This window comes from Zootoca vivipara, chromosome 10 (genome assembly GCF_963506605.1).
Source record: "Zootoca vivipara chromosome 10, rZooViv1.1, whole genome shotgun sequence".
Lineage (NCBI taxonomy): Eukaryota > Metazoa > Chordata > Lepidosauria > Squamata > Lacertidae > Zootoca > Zootoca vivipara.
In genome coordinates, this window is record NC_083285.1 from 26,279,674 (window position 1) to 26,304,352 (window position 24,679).

The 24,679-nt window shown below is 42.4% G+C and overlaps 1 protein-coding gene across 2 annotated transcripts; it reads left to right on the plus strand.

Annotated features, from left to right (window-relative positions):
• Positions 1 to 424: 424 nt before the first annotated feature.
• On the plus strand, positions 425 to 14,310 carry RXYLT1 (ribitol xylosyltransferase 1). Of its 2 annotated transcripts, none has more exons than XM_035128558.2 (6): positions 425 to 630; positions 5,915 to 6,076; positions 7,182 to 7,284; positions 7,805 to 8,119; positions 9,788 to 9,958; positions 12,432 to 14,310. In XM_035128558.2, the coding sequence occupies exons 1-6, from the start codon at positions 486 to 488 to the stop codon at positions 12,850 to 12,852; spliced, it is 1,317 nt and encodes a 438-aa protein (XP_034984449.2). In that variant the 5' UTR covers positions 425 to 485; the 3' UTR covers positions 12,853 to 14,310. The 2 variants fall into 2 exon arrangements, with proteins under 2 accessions (XP_034984449.2, XP_060135618.1); XM_060279635.1 differs by lacking the exon at positions 12,432 to 14,310 and adding an exon at positions 11,192 to 11,694.
• Positions 14,311 to 24,679: the final 10,369 nt, after the last annotated feature.

Consider the following 24,679-nt stretch of genomic DNA (forward strand, 5'->3'; position numbering starts at 1 on the left):
GTGTAGAAATGATTTTTGTTGGGAACCTCAGATTTGTATTGATTTTGATTGATTTAGGGGAGTCTGCTGCCCTCCCCCTTGGCTACGCCCATGCTTTGGACGTATGCTGCGTAATGCATGCAGCCTGTGGCAGGTAAAGGTTCTTCTGGGGGTTTTTGGGAAGAGGCTTTCCCAGCCCTATCTGAAGAAGCTGCGGACTAAAACCACGCACGCAGGATGAGACCCTCGCCTTCTTCGCGAGAGTTGCACAGACAGGCAAGCTCCCCTCCCGAGTCCCGGTGCTGAAACTCCCCGGGAGAACAAGCCCCGAGGCAAGCGCGCGCGTGACCCACGAAGCCCCCCTCGGGGCCCGTCCGGGACGCGCGTGTCCCGAATCCTCCGGGCGCGCGTCCTGCCTCTCTCTCTCCGCCCGTCTCTCGGCAGCAAAGCCTCCCTCAGCGCGTCACTTCCCGAGCAAGATGGCGGCGCCCGCGGGGCCATGAACGATGCGGCTCACTCGGAAGCGGCTGTGCTCCGCGCTGCTGGCCGCTTACTTGCTCTTCTCCCTCTACGCGGCTTACAGCGTCTTCCTGAAGCCCCGCCGCCCGGCTGCCTCGCGAGCTGCCGCCCCGAGGGAGAAGCAGGGGCGAGGTAAAAGGGGACCGCGACGCGCCTCCTTCCTTCCTCCCCGCCAACTCCGCCTCCTCTAATTCTGCCGCCCTGTTTCTCTCTGTGTGACAAGCATCCCCACAGTCATATATTATTAGTAGCAGTATTTAGTTTTAGGTGTGTGTATAGGATTGCAGTCTTGGCTCCTTGAGACGCTGACTCTCTGCACTCCCCTTTACAGCAGGATTTGCATTACAGAGTTTTATGGGGAAATGCAATGTTGCAAGACAAGGACAGGCACATACAAGTCCTACTCTGTTCCTATATGGTGCTTCAAGTGATGTATCCAGGGGACTGGCCAGCATTGGGGGCACACTTCTAGGGGCTGAGGTCCCTTCCGCCCCCCCAAAAAATATTTGAAGGGGCTGACCCTCAAAGTGGATGGGCATTATCGTTGTAATGGTGTGCATGCCCGTCTTGTGATCCATTATGTGGGGGCGGGGCTCACCTGTCCGTTCCCTCCAATATTTTATCTAACCCCTGCTGGCCAGATTCCGAGAGTCCACAGCAGGGGTCAGCAAGGTTTACCTCGCCTGGGCCGGTTCACTCCAGTGGAGATCCCTCTGTGGGTCGGATTGCATGCGCGCGTGCGCACACTTGCCCGTGATTTCCGGCATCTGCACAGATGTGATTTTCGGCGCCTTGGAAGCGAGTCCCCACACTGCGCTGGTTTAGCGCAGTGCACAGAGACTCGGCAAGCGGGTGGCTCAATTCGGGGGGGGGGCTCGTGGGCCGGTTAAACGGCCCCCGTGGGCTGCTTGTGGCCCATGGGCCTTAGGTTGCCAAGCCCTGGTCCACAGTCTTGTACCATCAGGTGCTTCCCCAGAACTCCGAAGTGCTTTTAAGAAGAGAAAGGGAACGTGAGATAGGTATATATTGTTTGGGGCTTGTATTGGGCTTGGTTGTGTTAGAAAATGGTAACATGGAAACGAGATTCATGCAGAGGTTGGAACAGTGTCAGGTTAAGCTTCCCACCATTGTTTTTCATTAAGCAAATCTATTACAAGCAGATGTCAAACACCGGTATTTAACTGTATGATAGTTGAAGCAGGTGTTAATATCAGGTGATTACTTCTTAGTATAATAGATCAACCAGGTGCCATACAGATGTTTTGCAACACAACTCCCATCAACTCTGGCTAGCATGGCCAATGATGGGATGATGTGAGTTGTAGTCCAGCAACATCTAAGAACATACATAGAGCATGTTGCATCAGGCCAGTGGCCCATGTAGGCCAGCATCTTGTTCTCACAGTGGCCGACCAGATGCGTGCAGGAAACCCACAAGCAAAACCTGAGCACAAGAGCACTCTCTTCTCCTGTGGTTTTGATCAGCTCCTCTGTCTGGAGCCAAGCCGAGCCATCATGGTGAGTAGCTGTAGCCTTGGCTAGTAGCCATCTGGAGGTTAGCAAAGGCTGATGTAGACTATGTATTGGGCCTTAGAACAAGCTTCAACTCTCTGGTGGCAGCTCTGTGTGGAGCAGTGGAGCTATGTGAAGTGAAGAATGCTTTGTGCGTAAGAAGGGTAGGCACAGCGGCTGTCCTGTCTTTCTTTGAACCCAGAAGTCTGCCTAGAAGGTGGATGGGATGGGCCAGAAAAGATGAGGGGCAGAGAGGCTCTGATGTCGTCATGGGAATAAATTCAGGGTTGGCATCAAAACAAAGGAAGAACCCAAATAGGGAAAAGAGACAGATAAGGCACTGAAGAGGAATGGAGAGTTAATACATATGGAAATGGAAACAGTAAGAAATAAATTCATTTAGCACAACAGACATATCCATCACACTGAAATAGTCATATTGATTTTAACTGTATTTTTTATAACGTTTCTCATTTCTTATTGTATTTTATCGTGTTGAAATTTGAATTCCAAAATACTTTAGCACCTAGTGCAGAAAATTCATTAAGTGGTCTGCTAAACCCTTTGCAATTTCCAAGTGGTCGAAGCAAGGCAGAGTCTGGAAATTACAAGCTTTGTAATAAAAGTTGGGCCTTTCTTCCCTGAATCCTAGCCAATCACTTCAGTTCTCTCCAAGCTACTATCACTATCACTCCTATTACGTGTTGCAACCAAAATGAAGGACAGGACAAGACTGTGGGGAGGGTCCTTACAGTTGGTGAAACAACCAAGGTTTGCAGGAAAATTCTTCCTAACTCCTAAAAGCACTTTAGGTAGGATCAGTCTAAATGTGCACCTGAGCACAGATGTCATTTATTAGCAGTTTTTTGCTTTCCTTTGGATGTGTGCTCTATTGAAAGAAGTGCAAAGAAACAATCCTTTATTCACACATCCAATATAGGCTCGCAGTTCCTATACAAGCACATCTGCCCTCTGGTGTGCATAGGTACAAATAACACTGCTTAGTGAAACAGCTGGCTTGTTTGAATGTCTGTTTCTGAGTTCCTGTTTCATCCGCCAAGCCAGAGCCACAAGGCCTACTAATATTGAGCAAATATCTCAACTGTCGAAATTTTTATTAATTCTTTCTAACATGGTTGAAGCTTACAATAGTTCTCTCTTGCTTCATAAGATCAGTGAAGGAAACTCTCACATGCATGTTGCCATAGTGAACTTTGGGATTTAGTTTCTCTAATAATGGGCAGTTTGCCACATTTTACATTCTTCCATTATCTTGTGTGTGTAAAGTGCAAGGAGAAAAGAGACACCAAGGGCTTCAGGTTTAAATTGTGTTGGTCTGTTTGGTAGCCATTGCCACTACCCCAGTAAAAGTGCTCATTATATTTTCATTATATTTTCCATGGCTCAGTCTTTTAAGGAAGGCAGTTTGCAGGACCCGTAAGGTAGCCAGGCAGGCATGCAATGGGTGATTTATTACATTCTCCATAATAACGTAAGCAGCTACCTGAGAGAATCTCTCCCTTCTTCCAAAAACAAGAGGGATAAAGACTAATAGGGTAGCTGCTGTGACTTTACTGAGCTCTTGTATATGCTGCTGTTACGTATTGACTCTATGAAGTTAAATGACTGGAGCAAAAATGTAAACACAGTTTCATAAAAGAAGGTAGAAAAGCCAACAAGAGGCAGCCTTACCAGCTGAGCCAAGTGAAACACCCTCCTGGAAGAACTGCTCCCCACAATTAGGATGGAGGAAAGGGGAAATAAATGATCAAGCCTGGTGGGGATGGCGGGTTGGAGAGGAGTGGGACAGTACACATCTGAGGCTCATAGGGGAACCCCAACTGTGTCCCATCAAGAGTTCAAGGCACACAGAGCACCTGCAGGACCTTGGAGAGTTCCCAGAGTTCTAACATGATAGCTTTGTGAACTATTTTCTTGACAAGTACCTGCAAGCCAGCCTTTAAAATGGCTCTTACCTTATTCTTCCAATTTTTTCCTCTCCTGTGGAACTGAGGAGACAAGGGCACCATGCATGAGTCATCTGAACCAGAGGAGGTGGCAATACCGTGCCCTATGGTTGGGAGGGTCCTGAAGATGGTTCTGACAGTTGTGTCTCTGTGAGTCATGAGAGGCAGCACTGAAAGAAGCACATCACAAAGAGTTATAACTGACTCCTTGGCAGCTGCCTTAGACCAAGTTAGACCATTGGTCTATCTAGTCCAACATATGCATTGACAAGCAGAGGATCTCCAGTGTTTCAGGCAGGAAATCTTTTGCAGCCCAGGGTTAGAAGCTGGGACCATGTATTGTTCTGGTTCCACAAAGGAGCCCACAGAATAATTTCAGCACCATGGAAAGCTCCTAGTAAGCCACTTGTTCTAAACAAGGGTTGGAAGTGAACTGAGGCCTTTTGAGTCTATGCCTCCAACCCACATTTCCCAGGCACTGCCCCCTTAGGGAGAAATAGTCTATTAAAGGGTCAACCCTGTGGCATGAGGATGGACATTTCTACTGTATTCCATGACCTGTTGAATTGGACGGGTACTATTGGGACCCTTGATTCAAGTGAAGGTATCTCCAATCAGGGTGGATTTGATTTAAATCAATCTGATTTAAATCACGATTTAAATCATGATTTAAATCACTAGTCAGTAAGGCTTGATTTAAATCATAGTTTTCTACATAAAGACTAATTCTTGCTGGTATAACTTTAATATGCAAGTAGATGAAGATTTTTAGAATAACAACTTTTCATATTAGTTTTTTATCCCCAGTTTAATGGGTTAATCATATTTGGACAACTTTACTGTTGTACTTAGGAAGGAGAAAAATAATCATTACCTTAATAATAATTTAAATAAATTTATTCAACTGAAACAATAACATTACAGCATATGTTATTTGCTTAAACAAACATCCATGTTTGTTAACTAATTTGGCTAAACAAAAACAAAATATAAATATTTTAAGAAACTTAGACTGTCAGCCCAGCCTACACATGAAAAACTTAAATACTGTCCACTCCAAACAATCAGAAAAATATTGTTTCTATGCTATTCACTGAACTTCTTGAAACTTAGCACTGAAGGGGTTGATTCTGTATTCATAGGTTTATAGAACAATAGGATTAAGGTCTTTTTCTCAACTCTGTTCATGTTATAACATTTTTGCTGTGAAGAAGAGGCATGTGATCTCTGTTGAGTCAAATTCAGTTTTGAGAACTGCAAAAGTAAACCAAGCATCTGTGATAATATCTTGTAGGCAGAGAAACTGCCCAATAATCTTACAAAAACCTCTGGAAGAGCATGACATTGTGAATGGATTAATGCAATTTATTTACCCCAAAAATTAAACATATACAACCTTAAAAAACTAATCTTTATTTCATGATGGAATAACCTTTGGATGGTAATATATTTTCCTCAAAAAGCATTTTATTTTAAAAAATCCAATTTAAATCAAAAAAATCGATTTAAATAAAAAAAATCCAATTTTTTTGATTTTTAAAAAAAAAATCATTGATTTTTATCCACCCTGGCTCCAATGATCCTGGCTCCAATCTGTGGGCTCTGATGCTGTGGCATTTGGTTCAGTGGCTCCTTCCTGCCAGTCTTGGATTAGCAGCATTAAAATCACCATCAGGAACAAAATATGGCTTCTTAACCAGTGATGTTGTAGCCTTCTGCTTGGTCTCCTGATCATTGCTGGACTTCGGGGTCATGACAGACTGTTTGCATAGAAAGCATATGCTGAGCTATGTTTCCGTGGTGTTTTTTTAATATAAAAAAGGATTTATGCACTTCAGGTGTCACAGTTTTAGTATATCTACAGCATGGACCTGTAACAACACATTCAACAAAGTTCTGGTGTAATGGTTCATGTTGTCTACATTTTTGATACTTAGAACATGCTGTTTTGGGAACTGAAGAATGGAATCCTTGGGAAGTTGATGAGAAAAACGATTTGCAACGGAAGTCTGCAAATAGTCTTCAACTGTTAAAAAAGATGCAAGTGCAACAGGAACAAACAGACCTGAGGGTACAAATTTGGGGGAAAGCTGCTATTGGTAAGCACTTGTCATTAATGATGTGATTGCTGTTTCTAAATAATATTGCTTCACTCCTTGGGTTCGATCCTTAACATTTCATTATTGAACTATTGCATTCAGTGGATTTACTTCCTCATAAGTGAGTTTAGGGTTATAATATTAGGCAGGATTCCAAGCCCACTTTGCTGATAGCAAGCCTTGTTAATTTCCATTGGACTAGCTTCCTAGTACATATTATTAGGATCATATCTTGTAAAATGGAGCATGACATTTCCTGCCCAGTGATTTAAAAATTACCGGTAATTTGACGACAGACGTTAAAGGTTTTTGAATGTACAGGGGCAGATGGGGCTCATCAACCTAGGAAGGTAGCCCATCTAGAAGAAGGAAAACCCTGATACTAAAACTCCGCTGCCTTGCAGCTATACTTATATATGAGAAAGGCTTCGGGAGTAAACTCCAAGGAAAAGTCCATTCCTGCTACCTTGCTGAGACTCCTCCTTCAGCTCTGGCTCCTGCCTCGTGGGAGGTACAAACCCCTATAAATCTCTGCCCCCTTTCGCTGGATTAGCCTCTGGCCCCATATCTTTTACCCATTCCTTGGAGCCCTGCCAGTCCCTGACACCTTTCCTATTTTTCTGTATTCCTCTCATTGATTTCACACCTTGATGGTGTAAAGCCCTTTCCAGTGGCAAATGGACAGACACTCTCTATGATGCTTCTATCTAAGGTCTCTGGAGGGTGTCTTCCTTCAGTACTGAACTGGATGGAATGTTAGCCTGAGAGTGGGATCTGTCAAAGGCAGCCCTGCCTCTCAGGTTTTCCTCCCAGTGGGCCAGGGCTTCTCTCCACGCCAAATATCCCAAAGTCTTATATCACCCTGCAGATTTAAGTGCACCTACAGCACTCCTGTAGGTTTCTTGCTTTCTTGTCTGCTTAGATCCTCTCCCTAAAGCACCCTTAATTGCTTTTATTTATTGCAGATCTTTATTTACCTTGTTGAGTTGTGTTGCTTTATTGGAGTTGGCCTGCTTTGCTTCTTTTTAATCTTCATTTTTAGTTAAGGTATCCAGGAGTTCAGATACGTCCCATATCATTCAAACTATAAATCATGTTTTCATAGGCCTTTACCTGTGGCAGCATATCTTTGAAGGTCTGCTTGAGCCTGCTGATGTGTCAGCCCAATGGAGAGAAGGAAGCGTCACAGCAGGGAAATCATTATTCAGGTACCGACTGTATGATACCCCTTTTCAGTTTAGTGGTGGCAGTATTTCATATCCCAGTGAACATATTTAACGTAATTTTGTGCATTAGTTAGTTAAATTGTTCAAATAGAATGTTTATTCAACAATGAGTAACGTGATATTGCCTGCACATTGGTTGGTACATCTCACCGTGTGTGTGTGTGTGTGTGTGTGTAAATATATATATATATATATATATATATATATATATATATATATACATATACATATACATATACATACACACACTGCTGGTACAACAAGCCTTGGGGTCAGGCCATGAAGAGTTGGCAGCAACAGACAGTGCAGGACAAAGCCTTATGGTGGTCTTAATTTCTTGGGAGAAATTGTACAGTTCCTCTTCATTCCATTACAAAAATGATAGAGCAAAATCCTTTGAGCATGAGTGATAACTATTATTTAAAATGTCCATCTGGTGTGTTATATTGCATTATTTGTAATACTTGTAAACCTTGCAATGCCTGTGCTTTGTCATTCGCAGCTTCATTACGGGTCCAGCTGTAGTCCCCGGCTACTTCTCAGTAGAAGCTGACAATGTGGTTCTGGTGCTGAATGGCCGAGAGGAAGAAAAGATCTCCTACGCCACTCAGTGGCTGCATTATGCACAAACATTAGTACAAACTCACAAGCTGCAGCATGTTGCTGTTGTGTTGCTTGGAAGTGAACAGTGCAGAAATGAATGGATTTCCCCTTACTTAAAAAGATATGGAGGGTTTGTGGACCTGCTCTTCATAATATACGACAGCCCCTTAGTGAACGAAGAAGATATTTTCCACTGGCCTTTGGGAGTTGCTACGTAAGTCATGAATATATTCAGGAAAATATTTTTAATTTCGCATATGCCTAAAATTTATGTCCTGTGTATTAACATGTATAACAGTTAATTAAGATGGAATGTATGTTGAATACATAATGCTTTGTAGAATAGCTGTATTAAGCAAAAAGTAACATTTTCCTAGCATTGATAGTGCTAGTTTTCACTTTTGGATTAGGATGATTGCGTTTAAGAATCAGAAATAATTTGTTGATTAAACTACAGTTTTAAGTGGGTGGGAATTCAATTGTGAATACAGTTCCTTGGAAGAAAACTCCACTGGGAACATTGGTACTTCCTTGTGAGTCAACATGTACAGGATTGCACTGTAAATGTGATGTCTTCACAGGTTGCTAATATCTACCAGAATTTACACTGATATTTTATTTTATTTTTTTAAAAAAGGTTAGGATTGTATTTAAATTAGAGAGATCTGATTTTATATTTGTATACTACTTTTTCTCACTGAGGGGCAGTTGCATAACTATGTCGGTGATATAGTGGATCTGAACACAACAGAATTTCATGAAACATGGTTTTGCAGATATTTGGGGCCCCCAGACTGCACTCTTGGTGGGATGGAAATAACTATAGCATGTGCTACTGTCCTGTTGCTCTGTTAATGTTAGCAGATTTGGGGCAAGAAGAGGGGCTCTTCCTATTACCAGTATATCCTCCTCACTATGGGAGCTGCTTATAAAGGAGGTCTTCCCTTGCGGCCTAAATCTTAGAATGAAGTGGAATAACTTGTCAAATGGATAATAAAAAGTTCTGGATTTTGAATGCATTGCTGGTACAGTACATTTCTTCAGGAGCTCAGTAGATTGTGCTGTGTTAAAAATAGGCTAAAGCAGGAATAGTGATCCTATGGCCTCCAGATGCTGTGGAGCTCAGCTCCCCACAGCCACAACCGGCATGGTCAATGGCCATAGACAGTCATCCAGGAGCATCTGGGGCATCACAGACTGACCTTCCTTGGATCAAAGATTGATACAAATATCACAGACAAAAAAAAGCAAGGAGAGTTCTTGCGTGCAAAAATTGTACTTGGGGAGTTGTACTCCACTGATGTAAATGTGGTTGTTAATGCTGTACTAAGATGGAAAGAGGAGAAAGGACATGCCTTTCAATTATGTGAATGGCTTACATAGAAATGAAAGAATGAAGCCAAATGAATGAAGCCTTTGGATTGACACACCATTTATTAGGGGGAAAAGGGAAGAATGGGGCTTTACATTCTGCATCTTTTTAACAGGCTCACGTAACCAAATAAGTGTCATTTTTTTAAAAAAACAAACCAGTCTCTTCTGCTGGCAAGAAAGTAGATGTAGATCAGGAATAGACAGTTTTGAATGAAATGAAAGGGCAGACTAGCATGGAAAAGGCTGTGAGCAGAGTTGGAGACAGATAGGTTTGACTGCTAAACAGATTCCTATGTATGCATGTCTACTAAGACCTAAGTCCCACTGAATGTAATGAGACTTCCTCTGAGGAAAGCATGTGTCTGAAGTAGACATAATGAAATGTGATTTACAGTCCCGTAAGTACGCTGAGGATTGCAGCCTTCATAAACAAATAGTTCCAAATTCGTTGTTTCTTTCCCTCTGACAACTGCTTCATACACAGAGACATGTTTTATTTTCATTACAGCTACAGATATTTTCCTGTAGTTGAACCGAGTTGGTCAATGCTCCACACGCCAAGACCGTATCAGTGTAATTTCTTAGGAACCATTTATAAGAACTCAACACGAGAGATCCTAGTGGACGTCCTGAAGCAAAATGGACTCGATAAGCTTTGTTGGATTTCAGCCAGAGAAGAGTAAGAACTATAGTCTGTAACAGCAAAAATATTAACAGTTAAAAATACCAATGTTTTATGTTGACTGCATTAGAATTTTGATACCAATTTGCAATAATTGCCAGCATGGGTGTGTTTGTTTGTGTGTGTGTGTGTGTGTGTGTGTTGAAATGCCAAAATTGTTGTATGAGGCTTTATGATAAGGGTTCAAATACCATACCAGCACTTTATAAAACTGCTATATGCATTGTGATGTGCAGGTAAAGTTCCAAGATGATGATAATAATAAATAATAATAATAATTCTCTGCCCATCTGGCAACAGAACACTAAAAATAGAATAAAACTTCAAACATTAAAAACTTCCCTAAACAGGGCTGCTTTCAGATGTCTTCTAAAAATCAGATAGTTGCTTATTTGCTTGACATCCACAGACATCCACAGACATCCACTACCAAGAAGGCCCTCTGCCTGGTTCCCTGTAACCTTACTTCTCACAGTGCGGGAACCACCAAAAGGCCCTCGGAGCTGGACCTAAGCTGAACGATGGGGGTGGAGATGCTGCTTCAGGTATACTGGGCCGAGGCCGTTTAGGGCAGGCATAGGCAAATTCAGTCCTCCAGATGTTTTGGGACTACAACTCCCATCATCCCTGACCACTGGTCCTGTTAGCTAGGGATGATGGGAGTTGTAGTCCCAAAACATCTGGAGGGCCGAGTTTGTCTATGCCTGGTTAAGGGCTTTAAAGGTCAGCACCAACACTTTGAATTGTGCTTGGAATCATACTGGGAGCCAATGTAGGTCTGAATGAAAGTCCTGCCATTGATCTAATTTTCTGTGTATCATCATGTTGCAAGGCGTTGTGAGAAAACAAAAGTGTGTACAGTGATCTGCTTCAATCACATATGATTTTTATGCTCTTATGCCTCCTACAGACACTATGTTTGTAACAATAGCAGAAGGAGCAGACTCCAACTGAGCATCATAATACAGTACAAATTGTATCTTTTTTCAGGTAAACTATCAGGTTAGGTAGTCCTTCTGGTCAGCTTGTAACAAATACTTTTTTTTTAACTTGATGAGATTAGAGGGCAACCTTGTGAGAAGAATCTTTTAAGGCCTGCAATTTCTTTTTGGAAAACTCTGCAGGATATTGCATCTGCTTCTCTACTTTCTTTCTTTGAGATATAACTTTGAATCTTGTCAGAGTACTATTCAATCTTCTTAAAATAATCATTTAAAAAATCACTTTCAGGAAAACAACAAATGCAATTCTGAAGTAATTACTAGGAAGCAGAACAGAGATGGCTTGATAATCCAAGGCAGGTTAAATTTAATGATTTCGTGTAATATAAATCTGTATAGTTCTTGAGAAAATGGGGGGGGGTTGCTTGAGAAGATACACAGCTGTTACTCTTGCCCATACATAAATAATATTGGCAAGTTTATTGAGCTTTAACTTGTAACTATAAACTTCATTTTTTCCATCTTATTGATAGTGAGTGATGTGTTCAGTACCGTACTACCGGTATGCCTTTTTTGTACTCAGAAGTAAGTTCCAAAATGTTTAATGGGATTTTCTTCTAGTTAGATTTGCATAAAATAGCAGTCTTAACCTGAAAGTAACAACCAAAATAATGACATTATCTAATACAGTGGTCTGCATTTTTTCAGGTTTTTCTAAAATGCACTTATTCATTGGCATAGATGTCAGAATATAGTGACATTGTCCAGTCCGTGTGTGTGTGTGTGTGTGTGTGTGTGTGTGTGTGTGTGTGTGCGTGTGCCCATGCATGCACATAGTCAGATGGAAGAGAAGTAGGAAATGGCTTAAGCAGAGGAAATGCTGTAGATAGACTAGAATTTTGCACTTAAAAAATATAAGAAGACACAGAAAACATTTTCTATTTTTGAGCTGTGTGTATGAACGCATAGAATTTGAATGGAAATTCTTTAGAAATACGGTAGTTTGAGATGTGCAGCACTCAAGGTCAAAGCACTGTTGTTCATTCTCTTGACTATTCCAGTTTGTTATTTTATAAATCGTTTAAAATATGCACTCTTTCTTTCTGATCAACCTCGTGAATAAGTGAAAATCAACATAATGACTTGGATCTGATCCATCTGTTTGTGTCCTCCAAAAGCCCCCTTTGCCCCCTGATAGTCACCTGAACAATGTGGAATGAGAGTCAGGAGGCTGCTGAGATGGAGGAGGAGAGGACAGGAAACATTCCTTTTGTGAACTTCCTTAAGTTAACTTATCTTAGGAGCCAAGCCATTAAGCTCTTTAAAAAAAGGCAGTAAAGATTGATGAAGGCACTGGGGAAACAGTGATATAAACTATCCACTCCACAGTTCTTAGATATTACTGTTGTGGCTGTGGCTGCTACACTGAACAGTTGCACTGAAAATGTGGTGTGAATCTTCTGTTTTCCGCAAAAAATTGTTGTTGACGAACCATGCACTTTCAGCATCCTTTTGTCTTTTTTTTCTAGGTGGTGGCCTCAGGAAACAAATGAGAGCCTTCGAAACTACCACGATGCATTGCTACAGAGTGATCTCACGTTGTGCCCAGTGGGAGTAAATACAGAATGCTACAGGGTTTATGAGGCATGCTCATTTGGCTCCGTTCCTGTTGTAGAAGATGTAATGACACCAGGCAATTGCGGAAATTCATCTGTGTCCCACAGTGCCCCACTGCAATTACTAAAGACCACGGGAGCTCCCTTTATCTTTATTAAAAACTGGAAAGAACTTCCTGCCATTTTAGAAAAAGAGCAAAATATGACTTTGCAACAAAAGATTCAAAGGAGGAAACAGCTTATGGAATGGTATCGGCAATTCAAAGCGCAAATGAGACAAAAATTTATTAGTGCATTGGAAAATTCCTTTTTAGCTAAGGACGGAGGGGGTTAATTGTTACTCTGAATAGACTATAGTGTAATGAGGGTCGTAGGAAGCCAGAGCTGCTTCCCGCATTGTTTTTTCTCTCCACGAAATAGAAATGTAAACATAAATGCATGTCCACAATATAAGGATCCTGCATGAATACCAGCTGTCATTGTTGACGAAATGGATTCGCATGCCACCTTGCGGTCCCATCCACTATGGGACTCCCCAGAGCAGATTTGGAGGGAGAAAAAGAGGAAAGAACATCGTTTTGCATGAGCAGAAGTCTGCTTGTATAGTGTTAGATGTTGCCTAACAGCCTGAAAATGAATTAAGAACTCATTTTACAAAAAAAGAAAGTCTTGTCACTGAAGAATCTGCCTCAAATCACATCAATAAGTTTATTTGTTTATTTTCAATATTTAGTTACCACCCAATAACTAAAGTTCCTTGAGCGGTTCGTCAGTAAAAATTGAAACCATAGAACATATAATGAAATGTATGTTAAATCTAAGCAACGACAAAACAGAGCACTCCCCTATTAGCAAGGCCCAATTCATGCAAAATAATAAGAATTGTAATTTTATTATTTGTATCCCACCCATCTGACTGGGTTGCCATTCACTCTGAGTAGTAATTTTGCAGTTACAGGTAGGTAGCCGTGTTGGTCTGCCGTAACAGTCGTCCACAGGTTTACCACCATAGCTGCCAAGTTATCCCTTTTTTTAAGGGATTTTCCCTTATGCTGAATAGGCTTCCTTGCGAGAAAAGGGAAAACTTGGCAGCTATGTTTACCACACCTATCAGCCAATCACCCATTCCCACCACCCTTCTGAGTAATACCCCTCCCCACCCTCTCACTATATATAAGGGTCTGGTGACTTCTGTTTCAGTGTATCTGAAGAAGTGTGCATGCACACGAAAGCTCATACCAATGACAAACTTAGTTGGTCTCTAAGGTGCTACTGGAAGGTAATTTTGCAGTAATAGCTATAGGGGGTGGGGGGTAGGGACAACCACCACAACTACATAATGACTGTGGAGCCCAGATGCCATTTGTATGAAGTGTATTCCCATGAGGGTCTCTTCTTATTTAACCTTGAGAATGCATACTCATAGGATGGTTAAAAATCATTGCCTATGCATGGGGGAATCACTTCAAGCAAACAGCTTGCTGCAAGAAGCAGCCTCTATGTGATTGCATTTTTGGCTGCCATGTCACCAATCCCATATATATATATGAATGGAGCTAATGTCTTGCAGGTCTGGGTGGAAGGGCGCTCATAGATGTGTAGGCAGGTGTTTGCACACTCCGCAATACTAACGGTTCTACGGAGTACATGCAGTTTAAAATGCATCTATTTTTAAAAAGATGAACTTAAAGTATTAAAAAAGAAAAGTTGTGTTGCAATTGTTTATAAGTTGAATATAGTCCAGTTTATTTCTTTCTTTAAAAAAAATATTGATTAAAGATTTTCCTCGTTTACAAAAGCACATGCATTGTCTCTTTCTTCAGGCTGTGTTTTCTACACATCAGTTACATTTGTTGTGAGACATTGGTGTTATATGTAGTGTAGGGTAGGGAAGAAAAGAGGGACGGGAAGAAGGGGGTGGGGTGGTAAAGCTTATGTTCTTTTACTTAGTGTATGTCTGAGGCTTTGTATGGTTTCAGGTTTTTGAGGACCGTATCTATTTCCTCCGGAGGGTGATAAGACTGTCCATTAATTCTTGGTCTTCAGCGGTTAAGGTTAGCATGGTCAGTCCTGCTAGAAATTTTCTGATTCTCTTCTCAAATGAGTTGTGGGAGGTTTATAGATTGACGTATTTTATTTTATTGCAAATTCTGAGGTTATTTTTTGGAGGAGAATGTTTTGCTGCCATCATTTTTGGTGATGCAATGTATTCTTCTTTTGAGTGATTGCTAATGGTCTGGAGTTTTTCCCTGCTTACTCATAGAAGTGGTTTTTTTGAGTATAGGATGTTGATCATTGTTTTGTTGATTTCGATCGAGTGAGTCTATTTCCCTTCTTTTTTGTCCTATAAGTTTAAGGAGTCTTTTAGCTCCTGTTTGTACCGGTAGTGTGATGAGAGGGCTGTGATATCTTGTTCTATTTTGCTAATTTTTGAGGAGGTTTGTTTTTTAAGGGATGCTTTCTCTTTTATGCAGGCTCCGCTTTCATTGTGTCCCAAAGGAGCGAAGTTGTAATATTGTCTGCGTCATTTTCTTTGAAGTAGTTCTGGAAAGTTTTCGTGAGACTCTGATTAATTTGATTGTGCTTAGGATGGGACTGAAAGACCATGTTGGGGTGGTTCGTGTTTCCTCTCCTATTTTAAGGGTAGCTTCTACTGGGGTGTGGTCTGTGATTTTGATGTTACCTATGTTATTTGACTCAAACAAGGGCGCTAAGCCTTGTCTGAGCAGAATGCTATCCAGTCTGGACATTGTGCCATGGAGTCTAGTTTATTTCTGAGTTAAAAGGGTTGTATCCAATGCTATTCATATTCAGAGCAGTCTAATGAAATTAATGGACTTGGCTATCATACGTCCATTAATATCAGTGTGTCTACTCTGAGCAGAAATTAGCTGGATACAACCCTAAATCATACTTCCTTATGCTCCTTGGTGCCGTACCTCTTGCTTTCCCCAGAGTTCTCTTTGTTTTTCATGGTTTCTGAGCATAACTGTTTCCACACATTCCCCGAATACCATCTTCAATCCCAAGTTTTTCATAACAAGGATTTTTCATCTTCTAATAATTTTTTCCATCCACCCATAGCAATATGGAACAAGCAAAAAAACCAAACAACCCCAAACCATTAATGAATGAAAATGTGGAAATCCGACGAACTAAAACATTGCATATGGCCTCTTCAGTGGTCTCTTTATTGGCTTTTCCAGAAAGCTAGCCACAAGACAGCTGTTTTATTTTAGAAGGAGGCAGCTGGTACGTGGGCGGCCCTTGTGTAGGGCAGCTGTGCAACATAGCTCAGCCTAGCACAGTCAGCATTCAGGGAGGTCCCCTGAATTTGGGGGGCATTTATTATTATCTGTCCAAAATGGGAATGCCCAGCATTGAACTGCAAATAACATTTCCCCAGAAAACAAAATATTTGTTCAGAAATAACAAAAGGTTCTGCATATAGTACAATATGCAACTCAGTCAACTGGGTGCAAAACCACTCCAAGACTTGGCCAATGTACTGTACACCAACACTGTAAAGTGAAATTAGATGCAGCTAAACCCCACTTGAAAGTCATGCTCTTGCCAGCCAAGAGTTGCCTGAAGATCACAAGAAGATTAAACTTGAAGGAATCGTAAGAAATACTAGATCAGGAAAAGAGGAGGTGGGTGCTGGTCTTGGTTCCCCGCCCCCTCTTCCTACCACAATACAGTAGAACGCTTTGTCAATTTATTTTTTACAATAGCAGGTTCATTTTCAGCATTTTCATTATCTGATGGAAGCAAGCCTTCCCCTTGCTTTCTGTTTTTTGTTACCAAGGAAACGGCTTCAGCTAATGAAATGCATTTAAATAGTGTGTTCATTTTGGTCTACAATGTTCATTCACTGAATTCCTGATCTTTTTTAAAGTTGCTGCTTTCAAAATATTTATTCTACTCATGCCTTCGTACATTTCCATTTACTACATGACTGCAGTGGCTTAGGGCTCCCAAGGTTTCTTCCCCATCTGGGCTCAACAGGTCTTCCAGTTGCATGAGGAAAACATAGCAGATTAAGCTGTTGCCCATCACTTCATGCACAGGCAGGGGAAAATGTGGCATGCTGAATTTTGGCCTGTCTCAAATGTCAAAAGCAGTCAATAAAAAACATTTTAACAGGCAACCATATGGAAGCTTTATTTAATTTCTTGGACAGAGACACTTGTTTCATACACAATGGAAACCTGCATATCCAAGACAGGCAAGCATCAGGTTTAATGCTACATGGAAATGAACAAACACAAATGTTGGGGCATAAGGACAAAAATAGGACCTTTGTTCTCTTCCTGTCCTTCAAATACTGCCCGATGGCTGGTTCATTGTGTCTCCGTAGTAGAGCAATAAGATGGCAGATCCTTTCCAAGTGGTCTTCATATCTCTTGAAGGATATCTGCTCTTTTACATATCAAGGATGAAAATATAGTGGTTGCTTATGGTTATTTGTATTTTTTTACCTTTGTAAAATGATTCCCACAAGGCAGCTTTAAATATCAAATGATGTTATGCTTTCCCTGTTGATGAGTGCAGCACATGCCTTGAAGCTTCTTCTGCCTGCAGGCATTCATGCTTGTTTGTTCCAGTGATTTCTCTCTACTAATTACATTTAGTAATGTAAAATCCTAAGTCTCTAATCAGGTCTCTTGGGTTTTGAGTACTGGGGCTTGTTGTAAGCAATTTCCATCATCTTTCCTCCAGCCTAAGACATTTCATAGAGGTTTCTGTACTAGCGGTCTTTTAGGCATAATTTCCTTCCTAGAAGAAAGATGTCTCCTACAGGAGACATCATCAAAATAGATTCAAAGGGAAGGAAGGTTTGATTTTTATTTTTATTTTAGACAGCAAAACAGTGGTACAAAAAGCTACGTATAGGAAGACATCACAAGCCCAAGACCCAGTGACACCATCTGTGAAGTACACAACACTATATTAATTTCATGTCATATGCTGGTCAAGCCAAGCCAAACCAAGCCTATCTACCTGATGTGATAGAAGTGGGAGTTTTATGCTCACATTAATCCTATCAAATGGAAAGTCCAGTGATTTAAACAAAAACAAAAACACCAGCAAGGCCTTTTGTTGGCATCCGTATGTGTGGGGCCTTTCCACCTCTTATAACATTAAGACACAGAGTATGTGGATACATATGGGGTAATCTAGCTGAGCTGGTTTGTCATGTGTGTGTATTGTGAGAATAACCTAGAGTTGAATAGGTGAACTTGGAATTTTTGGCCGAGCTTGGACTCCCATTAGCTATTTTGCTGCAATGCTAGGTTTGCCATATTTCAAAAAGCTTTTTTTAGGAAGACCCCAAAATTGATGACTTGCCCAAGATCCAGGAAAAAGCACCATCTTTCGGAAGCCCCCAGTGGACGTCAGTTCTGCCTTTGAAATTCCATTAATGTCTGGGATAATTCGGGTGTATGCCAACCCTATGCTATGCTTTTCTATTAAGCAAGTGCTCCTCAAATTATAATTTTCTGCACTCCTTCAAGGATTACATCCACCCATCAGAGATGATGCCAGCTCTGACTGTGCCCGTCAGCTTTTCAGGTAGAGTGTCAAATGTGGAGTCTTGAGTAGTCCATCTAATCAAGGCATGTCAACACTGATCATCTCTTTGGTGGTGCAATAAATGCCCAGTTCTTTCTAAAGGATAATTATCATGATTTGCCGTGTTTCTTTTTTGAGGGGAAAATTATTATTGCCCCAAGGTCACGTTATTGCTCCCATGGGATGCATATTATCACATCCTACAAGAGGCATGTGGGATTATGTTAGCACAGCTGTACATAAAAAGGAACAGGAAAGACTTTGGTTTTCCATGCTGGAGGGAAGACATGATTTTCATTTGCGTTTAATAGGCCACTTCAGCTTCATAAACCCACAGATGGTGTTTTGGATGTGCATATCCTTATAGCTGCTTTTCGACAGGTTGGAGAAGCATGGATTGATGTATTTATCTAGAAAAAGTTCTTTCCTCCCTCCTTAGTTAAATATGACCCAATTAATTTTGCCACCACTCCATATAATGCTTCCATGTATCTAGGTATGTTTTAGCAAGCCCAAATGGGTTTTGTTTTTGTTTGTTTGTTCATTAGTGCTAGTTACTAACATGTTCTGCAAACGAAAAAGTGGAGAGATTTTCACTGAGTAGCTTACAGATTTTCAAAGTCAATTCTCGCTCAGCTGGGCTTTTGAGAGACTTGAGGTTAGAGAGGAAGGAGAAATCAATCAACTTCTAAGGCACTATTATAACCGATGAGGAAGTATATCCTTGTTTAGCTAAAGAAAGACCCCATCTGCCATAATGCTTAAAAATCAAGTAAGGATCAGCTATTTAAACATTCCAAATGTGTCAATCACATCCATCACTGCAGCTGAAGTTGTGTATGGGCCAAGGTGAACTTGTCTTCAGACATAGTGTGGCCCATGATTATTTTTCTGGCCCAGCCTTTCCAATAGGCCTAGGTATAGCTCCAGCTGCCTCTTCCTCCTTCTATGGTTGCTCCTTTATTACCTTATACAGCACGGGTGTCAAACACAAGGCCCGGGGGCCAAATCCGGCCCGCCAGACCTCGTCATGTGGCCCGCCGAGCACCCCAGCCAGCCCAGCGGGACCCAGCAGTGGGACCTTGCTGCTGAAGCGCCGCGCCAACAAAGCGCCGACAAACAGCTGGGGCCGGGGAAATGCTTTTTGCCCCTGGGTCCCTTCGCGCTCTTTTCTGGCGCTGAATCAAGGCGGCGAGCCCCCCTTCCCTTTCTTTCTTCCTCTCTCTCATTCTTATTCTTTCTTTCCCTCTCCTTCCTTCCTTCTTTATCTCTGTCTTCTCTCCCTCTTTCTTTTTCTTTCCTTCTTTATTCCTTCTTTCCTACTCTTCTTTCTCTCACCTCTTTCCTTCCTCTCTCCCTCCTGCTCCCTCTTTTCTTCCTTCCTTCCTTCCTTCCTTCCTTCCTTCCTTCCTTCCTTCCTTCCGTCCTTCCGTCCTTCCCAACTTTCTTCCTCTCCCTCATTCTTATTCTTTCTTTCCCTCTACTTCCTTCCATCTTTCTCCCTTTCCGTCTTCTCTCCCTCTTTCTTTTTCTTTCCTTCTTTATTCTCTTCCTTATTTCCTACTCTTCTTTCTCTTCCCTCTTTCCTTCCTTCCTTCCTTCCTCTCTCCCTCCCCCTCCCTCCCTCCCTCCCTCCTTCCTTCCTTCCATCCTTCCTTCCTTCCTTCCTTCCTCCCCTCCCCTCCCCTCCCTCTCCCTCTCCTCAGAAACATAGGATGCTGCTTTATACTTCTGGCCCTTAAACCCTGGAACCAGGAGAGCAGCTCCAGTGAGTCAACCTCAGCCAGTCCCTTTGGTGAAGGGTGGTGGCTCACTGGCAGAACATCTGTCCTGCATGCAGAAGGACCCCAGCATCTCCAGGTACTAGTAGCTCTGCAAAGGTCCTGCATGAAACCCTAGCAAGCCTCCACCACCCAGTGCAGTTACCAAAAATCATTTTTCAATAAATTGTACAATAATTCTACATTTGAATATCTACTTGCCATTATTCTGACTATGTTTCTGCTTTCAGAGCTAGTTATTACTTACATTATTACAAAAAACAGTAATAATTGAATGCAGTGACAATAATTTATGATAATAAAGAGTGGACACATAGTCCTACAGATACAACCGGCCCTTTGAGGGTGACCAAACTGCTGATGCGGCCCCCGATGAATTTGAGTTTGACACCCCTAATCTTCCCTACCATGATGTGATGCATTCCTGGTTAAATGATGATCATTATTTCCAAATCTGCACTGGGGAGAAAGCAGATAATCAGGGCCAGACTGGTACCTGGGGGAAATCTACTGTAGGACAGATGCAGAAGAGAAAATGACAGACCACCAGTGGTTGTCACTTAAGCTCCCAGTTAATGTAACATCAATAATGTGGACAACAATTCTTCCCTCTTCCAGGTCTTGAGTGGTAGTATTTATCTGATGAAAATAGGGACGTCCCATTCCATAATGATAATTTTACTATTTATACCCCACACATCTTATTGAGTTGCCCCAGCACTCTGGGCAGCTTCCAATATATATAAAAACATAATAAAAGATTAAACAGTAAAAAAAAAACTTCCCTATACAGGATTGCCTTCAGATGGCTCGGGGGTTGGATAACTCCATACCCTCCAACATTTCTCCAATGAAAACAGGGACATCCTAAGGAAAAGCGGGGCATTCCAGGATCAAATCAGAAAACTTCTCTAAATTAGGGGTGTCCCTAGAAAATAGGGACACTTGGGGGTCTGTGGTAGGCCTGCATTTAACTTACAAACAACCCCACAACCTAAGACAGGTACTCACCAGAGTCAACAGGTCACACAATAATACAGACATAGAGACTAGATCCTGTGGCGGACCCAGATGCGAACTCTGTCCCCAGGTCTACTCTGGCAAGACTAGTGTAGGACTTTATAATGCCATCCACAACAACAGGGTTTGTCCATCTGCTCATCTTCTACTGTGATATATGGCACCATCTATCTATTGCTTCCTTCTTCTATTGGCACCATCTATCTATTTCTTCCTTCTTCAATGCTAACTAGTTTGTTTAGGCATAGCAGCGTAATCTATACTTCTAGTAGTCTTAGAATTCAGTCCAAAGCCCTGGCTGGCAGTGGCAAGGGCTTGATGGAATGGTGTATCCATCAATGCTTCCATGGTCCTGCCCCTCACACTGGTCAGAGGTGGAACAGGGAAGGGAAGACTCATTTGTTGTGCCACCTCCTAGGTTGACATATTAAAGAGGCCCAGAGTGGGCTCATTGCTATTACGTGACAGCAACAAGGTGGGCACAGGATCCATCAAATCCTGTGCCAGAATAGCCCACTCCCTCAAAATGCCCCATCACTGGTTACCACTGGTGGGGGCACTGCCAGCTGTAGCTTCTGCCTGCCCACTGGTTGGGTGGGTGGGTGCACTGGGGTGCTCCTCACAAATGGGATTTCCTTGCTGACTGTGGAACTCCCCCAGTAGCAAAGGTCCACAGATCTGGCCAGGGCTGGGTAACAGGGCATCTCTGCCCCATCCGTACCCCCTCCAGCATGGTGAATCGGGTGTTTCAGTTGTTCTGTACAGGATTTATAGATTGCCTTGAAATCAACCATGTAACGTTTTGCCATCACCTGCCTTCTCAATGAAACACTGTATGTGTTCATCTTTCATACAACAAATGAGAGAATGAAGTAAGTGAAATATCATTCACAATAGCAAATTCTTTTGATGTGTGTTTTAGGTGAAAGCGTCTTTGAGGCCTTGTTTGTTTTAACCGACTGTAACAGAGTTTGTCTGCATAATGCAGCCTCAGGCAATCCTGGGCTTCTGTGGTTTTCAGAATCCCCTCCTGCCCTTTAACAAGTTATCATCAGGAAGTTTTGAAATACCCCTTCATTTTGAGAAAATTACAGAGTGCAAAGCACTAACTACGCCTTGCAATGTTGTACAACTGCTTTGTCAGCAGTACTGGAAGCAAAGCTGTAACCCTGTAATTTTTAAAAATTAGCATACCTTTTCCCTTTCCAGAAAAATAGTATATCCTGGATTCCTTTTTCAGCTGATGTTTCATTACAGTCATGCCATATTAAATTTGATTATTTAAACAATTAAAGATGTTCTAAGTTTCATTACACTTATTTCTAAGCATCACAATACCATGTCTTAATTTACCGTATTGGCCGCACCTTTTAAAATATAAGCCGCACCTTTTAAAATTGGAGGGGTGGGGGAGAAAAAAAAGGAAAATTACCCGAATATAAGCTGCTCCATTCCTCGCTGCTCCTGGCTGCATACCTTCCTTGCTCTCTCCCTTCCCGACTTTAGGGGAGAGGACGGGGGACTCGCTCTCCCCACACTCCTGGCTGCATACCATTAGATTGCAAATATAAGCCACACTTTAACTTTTCAGTCTGAATTTGGGAGGAAAGTGAGGCTTATATTCAGGCCAATACGGTATATAGCACTTTTCAGTGTATACATTAATCAATCATCGGGGGGGGGGGATATTGGGAGAAGCCTTTATTTCCTCTTGTTTTCTGAGTCTTTAGTATAGAAACATTTCACAATCGTGGAGGTTAAATATATGGAGAAATGAGAAATCTATGTCCTTCTAGATCAGGGGCCAGCAAGGTTTATCTTGCCAGGGCCGGATCGGTCCCACCGAGATCCCTCCGTGGGCCGGATCACGCACCCACAATCATGAGCGTGGCCCCGATTTTTGGCATCTGCACAGATGTGATTTTTGGCGCCGCGTAAGCAAGTCCCCACACTGCTTCGGTTTAGCGCAGCGTGCCAGTGGGCAACTCATTTTGGGGGCGGCTCGTGGGCCGGTCAAACGACCTCTGCGGGCTGCTTCCGGCCCATGGGCCTTAGGTCGCTGACCCCTGTTCTAGATACAGTGGTACCTCAGTTAGAAACACCTCGGGTTACAAGCACTTCGGGTTACAAACTCTGCTAACCCAGAAGTAGTACCTCGGGTTACAAACTTTGCCCCAGGATGAGAACAGAAATCGTGTGCCGGCAGCGAGGCGGCAGTGGGAGACCCCATTAGCGAAAGCACGCCTCAGGTTAAGAACAGGCCTCTGGAACAAATTAAGTTTGTAACCCGAGGTACCACTGTATTGATGATCTCCAATTCCCAGCAGCCCCAGCAGCCTGCACAAAATGTTAGCCTACAAACACCGCCCCCCCAAAAACACATGAAATAACCCATGGTGGGGGGAATTAAAGATCACATTTATTCTTCTGTGCAGCATCCATTCATTTAAGTGGCCCACAGACATGGAATGTTCACAGTGCAGTGAACCTGAAGTGACAAAGAGACGTAATATTATGGCCACTTCGGATGCGCTGTGCAGGAGATTCTGTTGAATTTGAATGTGCTAGCTATGAAATGCATTGGCAGAGTCTCCCCACGATTTTCAATATCGAACTTGGTGTCGTGTTTTGATGTAAGTAGGCAAGGGTGGCCCGGCCCATTTTGCCACCTGAGGCAAAATGGGAAGTTGCTGCCTCCCCATCCCTTACCTCACAGAAGTCCGAGTCCTGTTGCTGCCACCTCTCCTTGCTTGTCTGGCAGGAGGAGAGGCATCTGCAGAACTTGGGAAAGGCAGGAGAGCCAGCAGCAGCAGCAAGAGGTCATGGGAACCTCCTCCTGCTGCTGCTTCTCCTCACTTCTCCAGCAAGAATAGGAATGGGTGGCCTCAGCGGCAGGCAGGTACAGTAGTGGGATATTCCACCTCTAGATCCCGGTAGGAGACAACCGCCTGAGGCAATCACCTCAGCATGCCTAATGGTGATGCCAGCTCTATATATTAACTCACCTACAGATCAGTTACCACCTCAACAGAAAGCTGACATGTGCTTTTTTATTTTGGTATGATGTAATTGAACTCTTGCCAGGTTTGCCTAATTTAGCTCAAATCCCTTTTGTGACCTCTCTGTGTGAGCAGAGAAGGTATGTTTGTGAAAGACACTTCTGCAGCTTCAGACCTCCTCATGGGCCTTGAGGTATCTGCTGGAAACGTTGTTTTAGGCACCAAAAGAAGAGGACTCGGACACACTTTTCACTGTGGTTTTGAAATGGACAAAAAATAAAAGGCCTCTTCAACCTGATATCATACCACTCTTATCTTACCGAGTGAAACTTGAAAAGGTTGACTGATGGCAAGATAGTAGCTTTTCTTGTTACATATTCCACAAAGTGTTTTAAAGTACAGTATTTGAAATGGTTGAGAGCGCCTGTTGCCACATAGAATGGTTTATTCTGCTTGAGAGTCAGCTGCACCTACTCATGAAATTACTTTCCTTCAAATTCACTTGTTAAATATTTGATCATCACAGGGTGCAATTTGCTGAAAAAGGCACTATAAGTGTAAATGCCAGATAGGAAGGTTTTTCATACCACACATTTAAAGCACAAACCCCACAAGAATCCTGGGAGCTGTAGTTTGGCCCTCAGATACAATACCCAAAATCCTTCATAAATTACAAATCCCAGGAATTTTAGGCAGGGCTGGGGAAGGCTTGCTTTAAATGTATAGTTTATATACGTATACACTTTAGCGTAGTTTAGCCTCACACATCTCCAGGGCCTAAATG

Bases quoted from the DNA above. Each gene is read 5' to 3' on its own strand.
- RXYLT1 (XM_035128558.2), top strand. From the start codon at position 486: ATGCGGCTCACTCGGAAGCGGCTGTGCTCCGCGCTGCTGGCCGCTTAC. The intron at 631-5,914 runs GTAAAAGGGGAC...TTTGATACTTAG, and splicing joins GAGGGAGAAGCAGGGGCGAG to AACATGCTGTTTTGGGAACT. The intron at 9,959-12,431 runs GTAAGAACTATA...TTTTTTTTCTAG, and splicing joins TGGATTTCAGCCAGAGAAGA to GTGGTGGCCTCAGGAAACAA.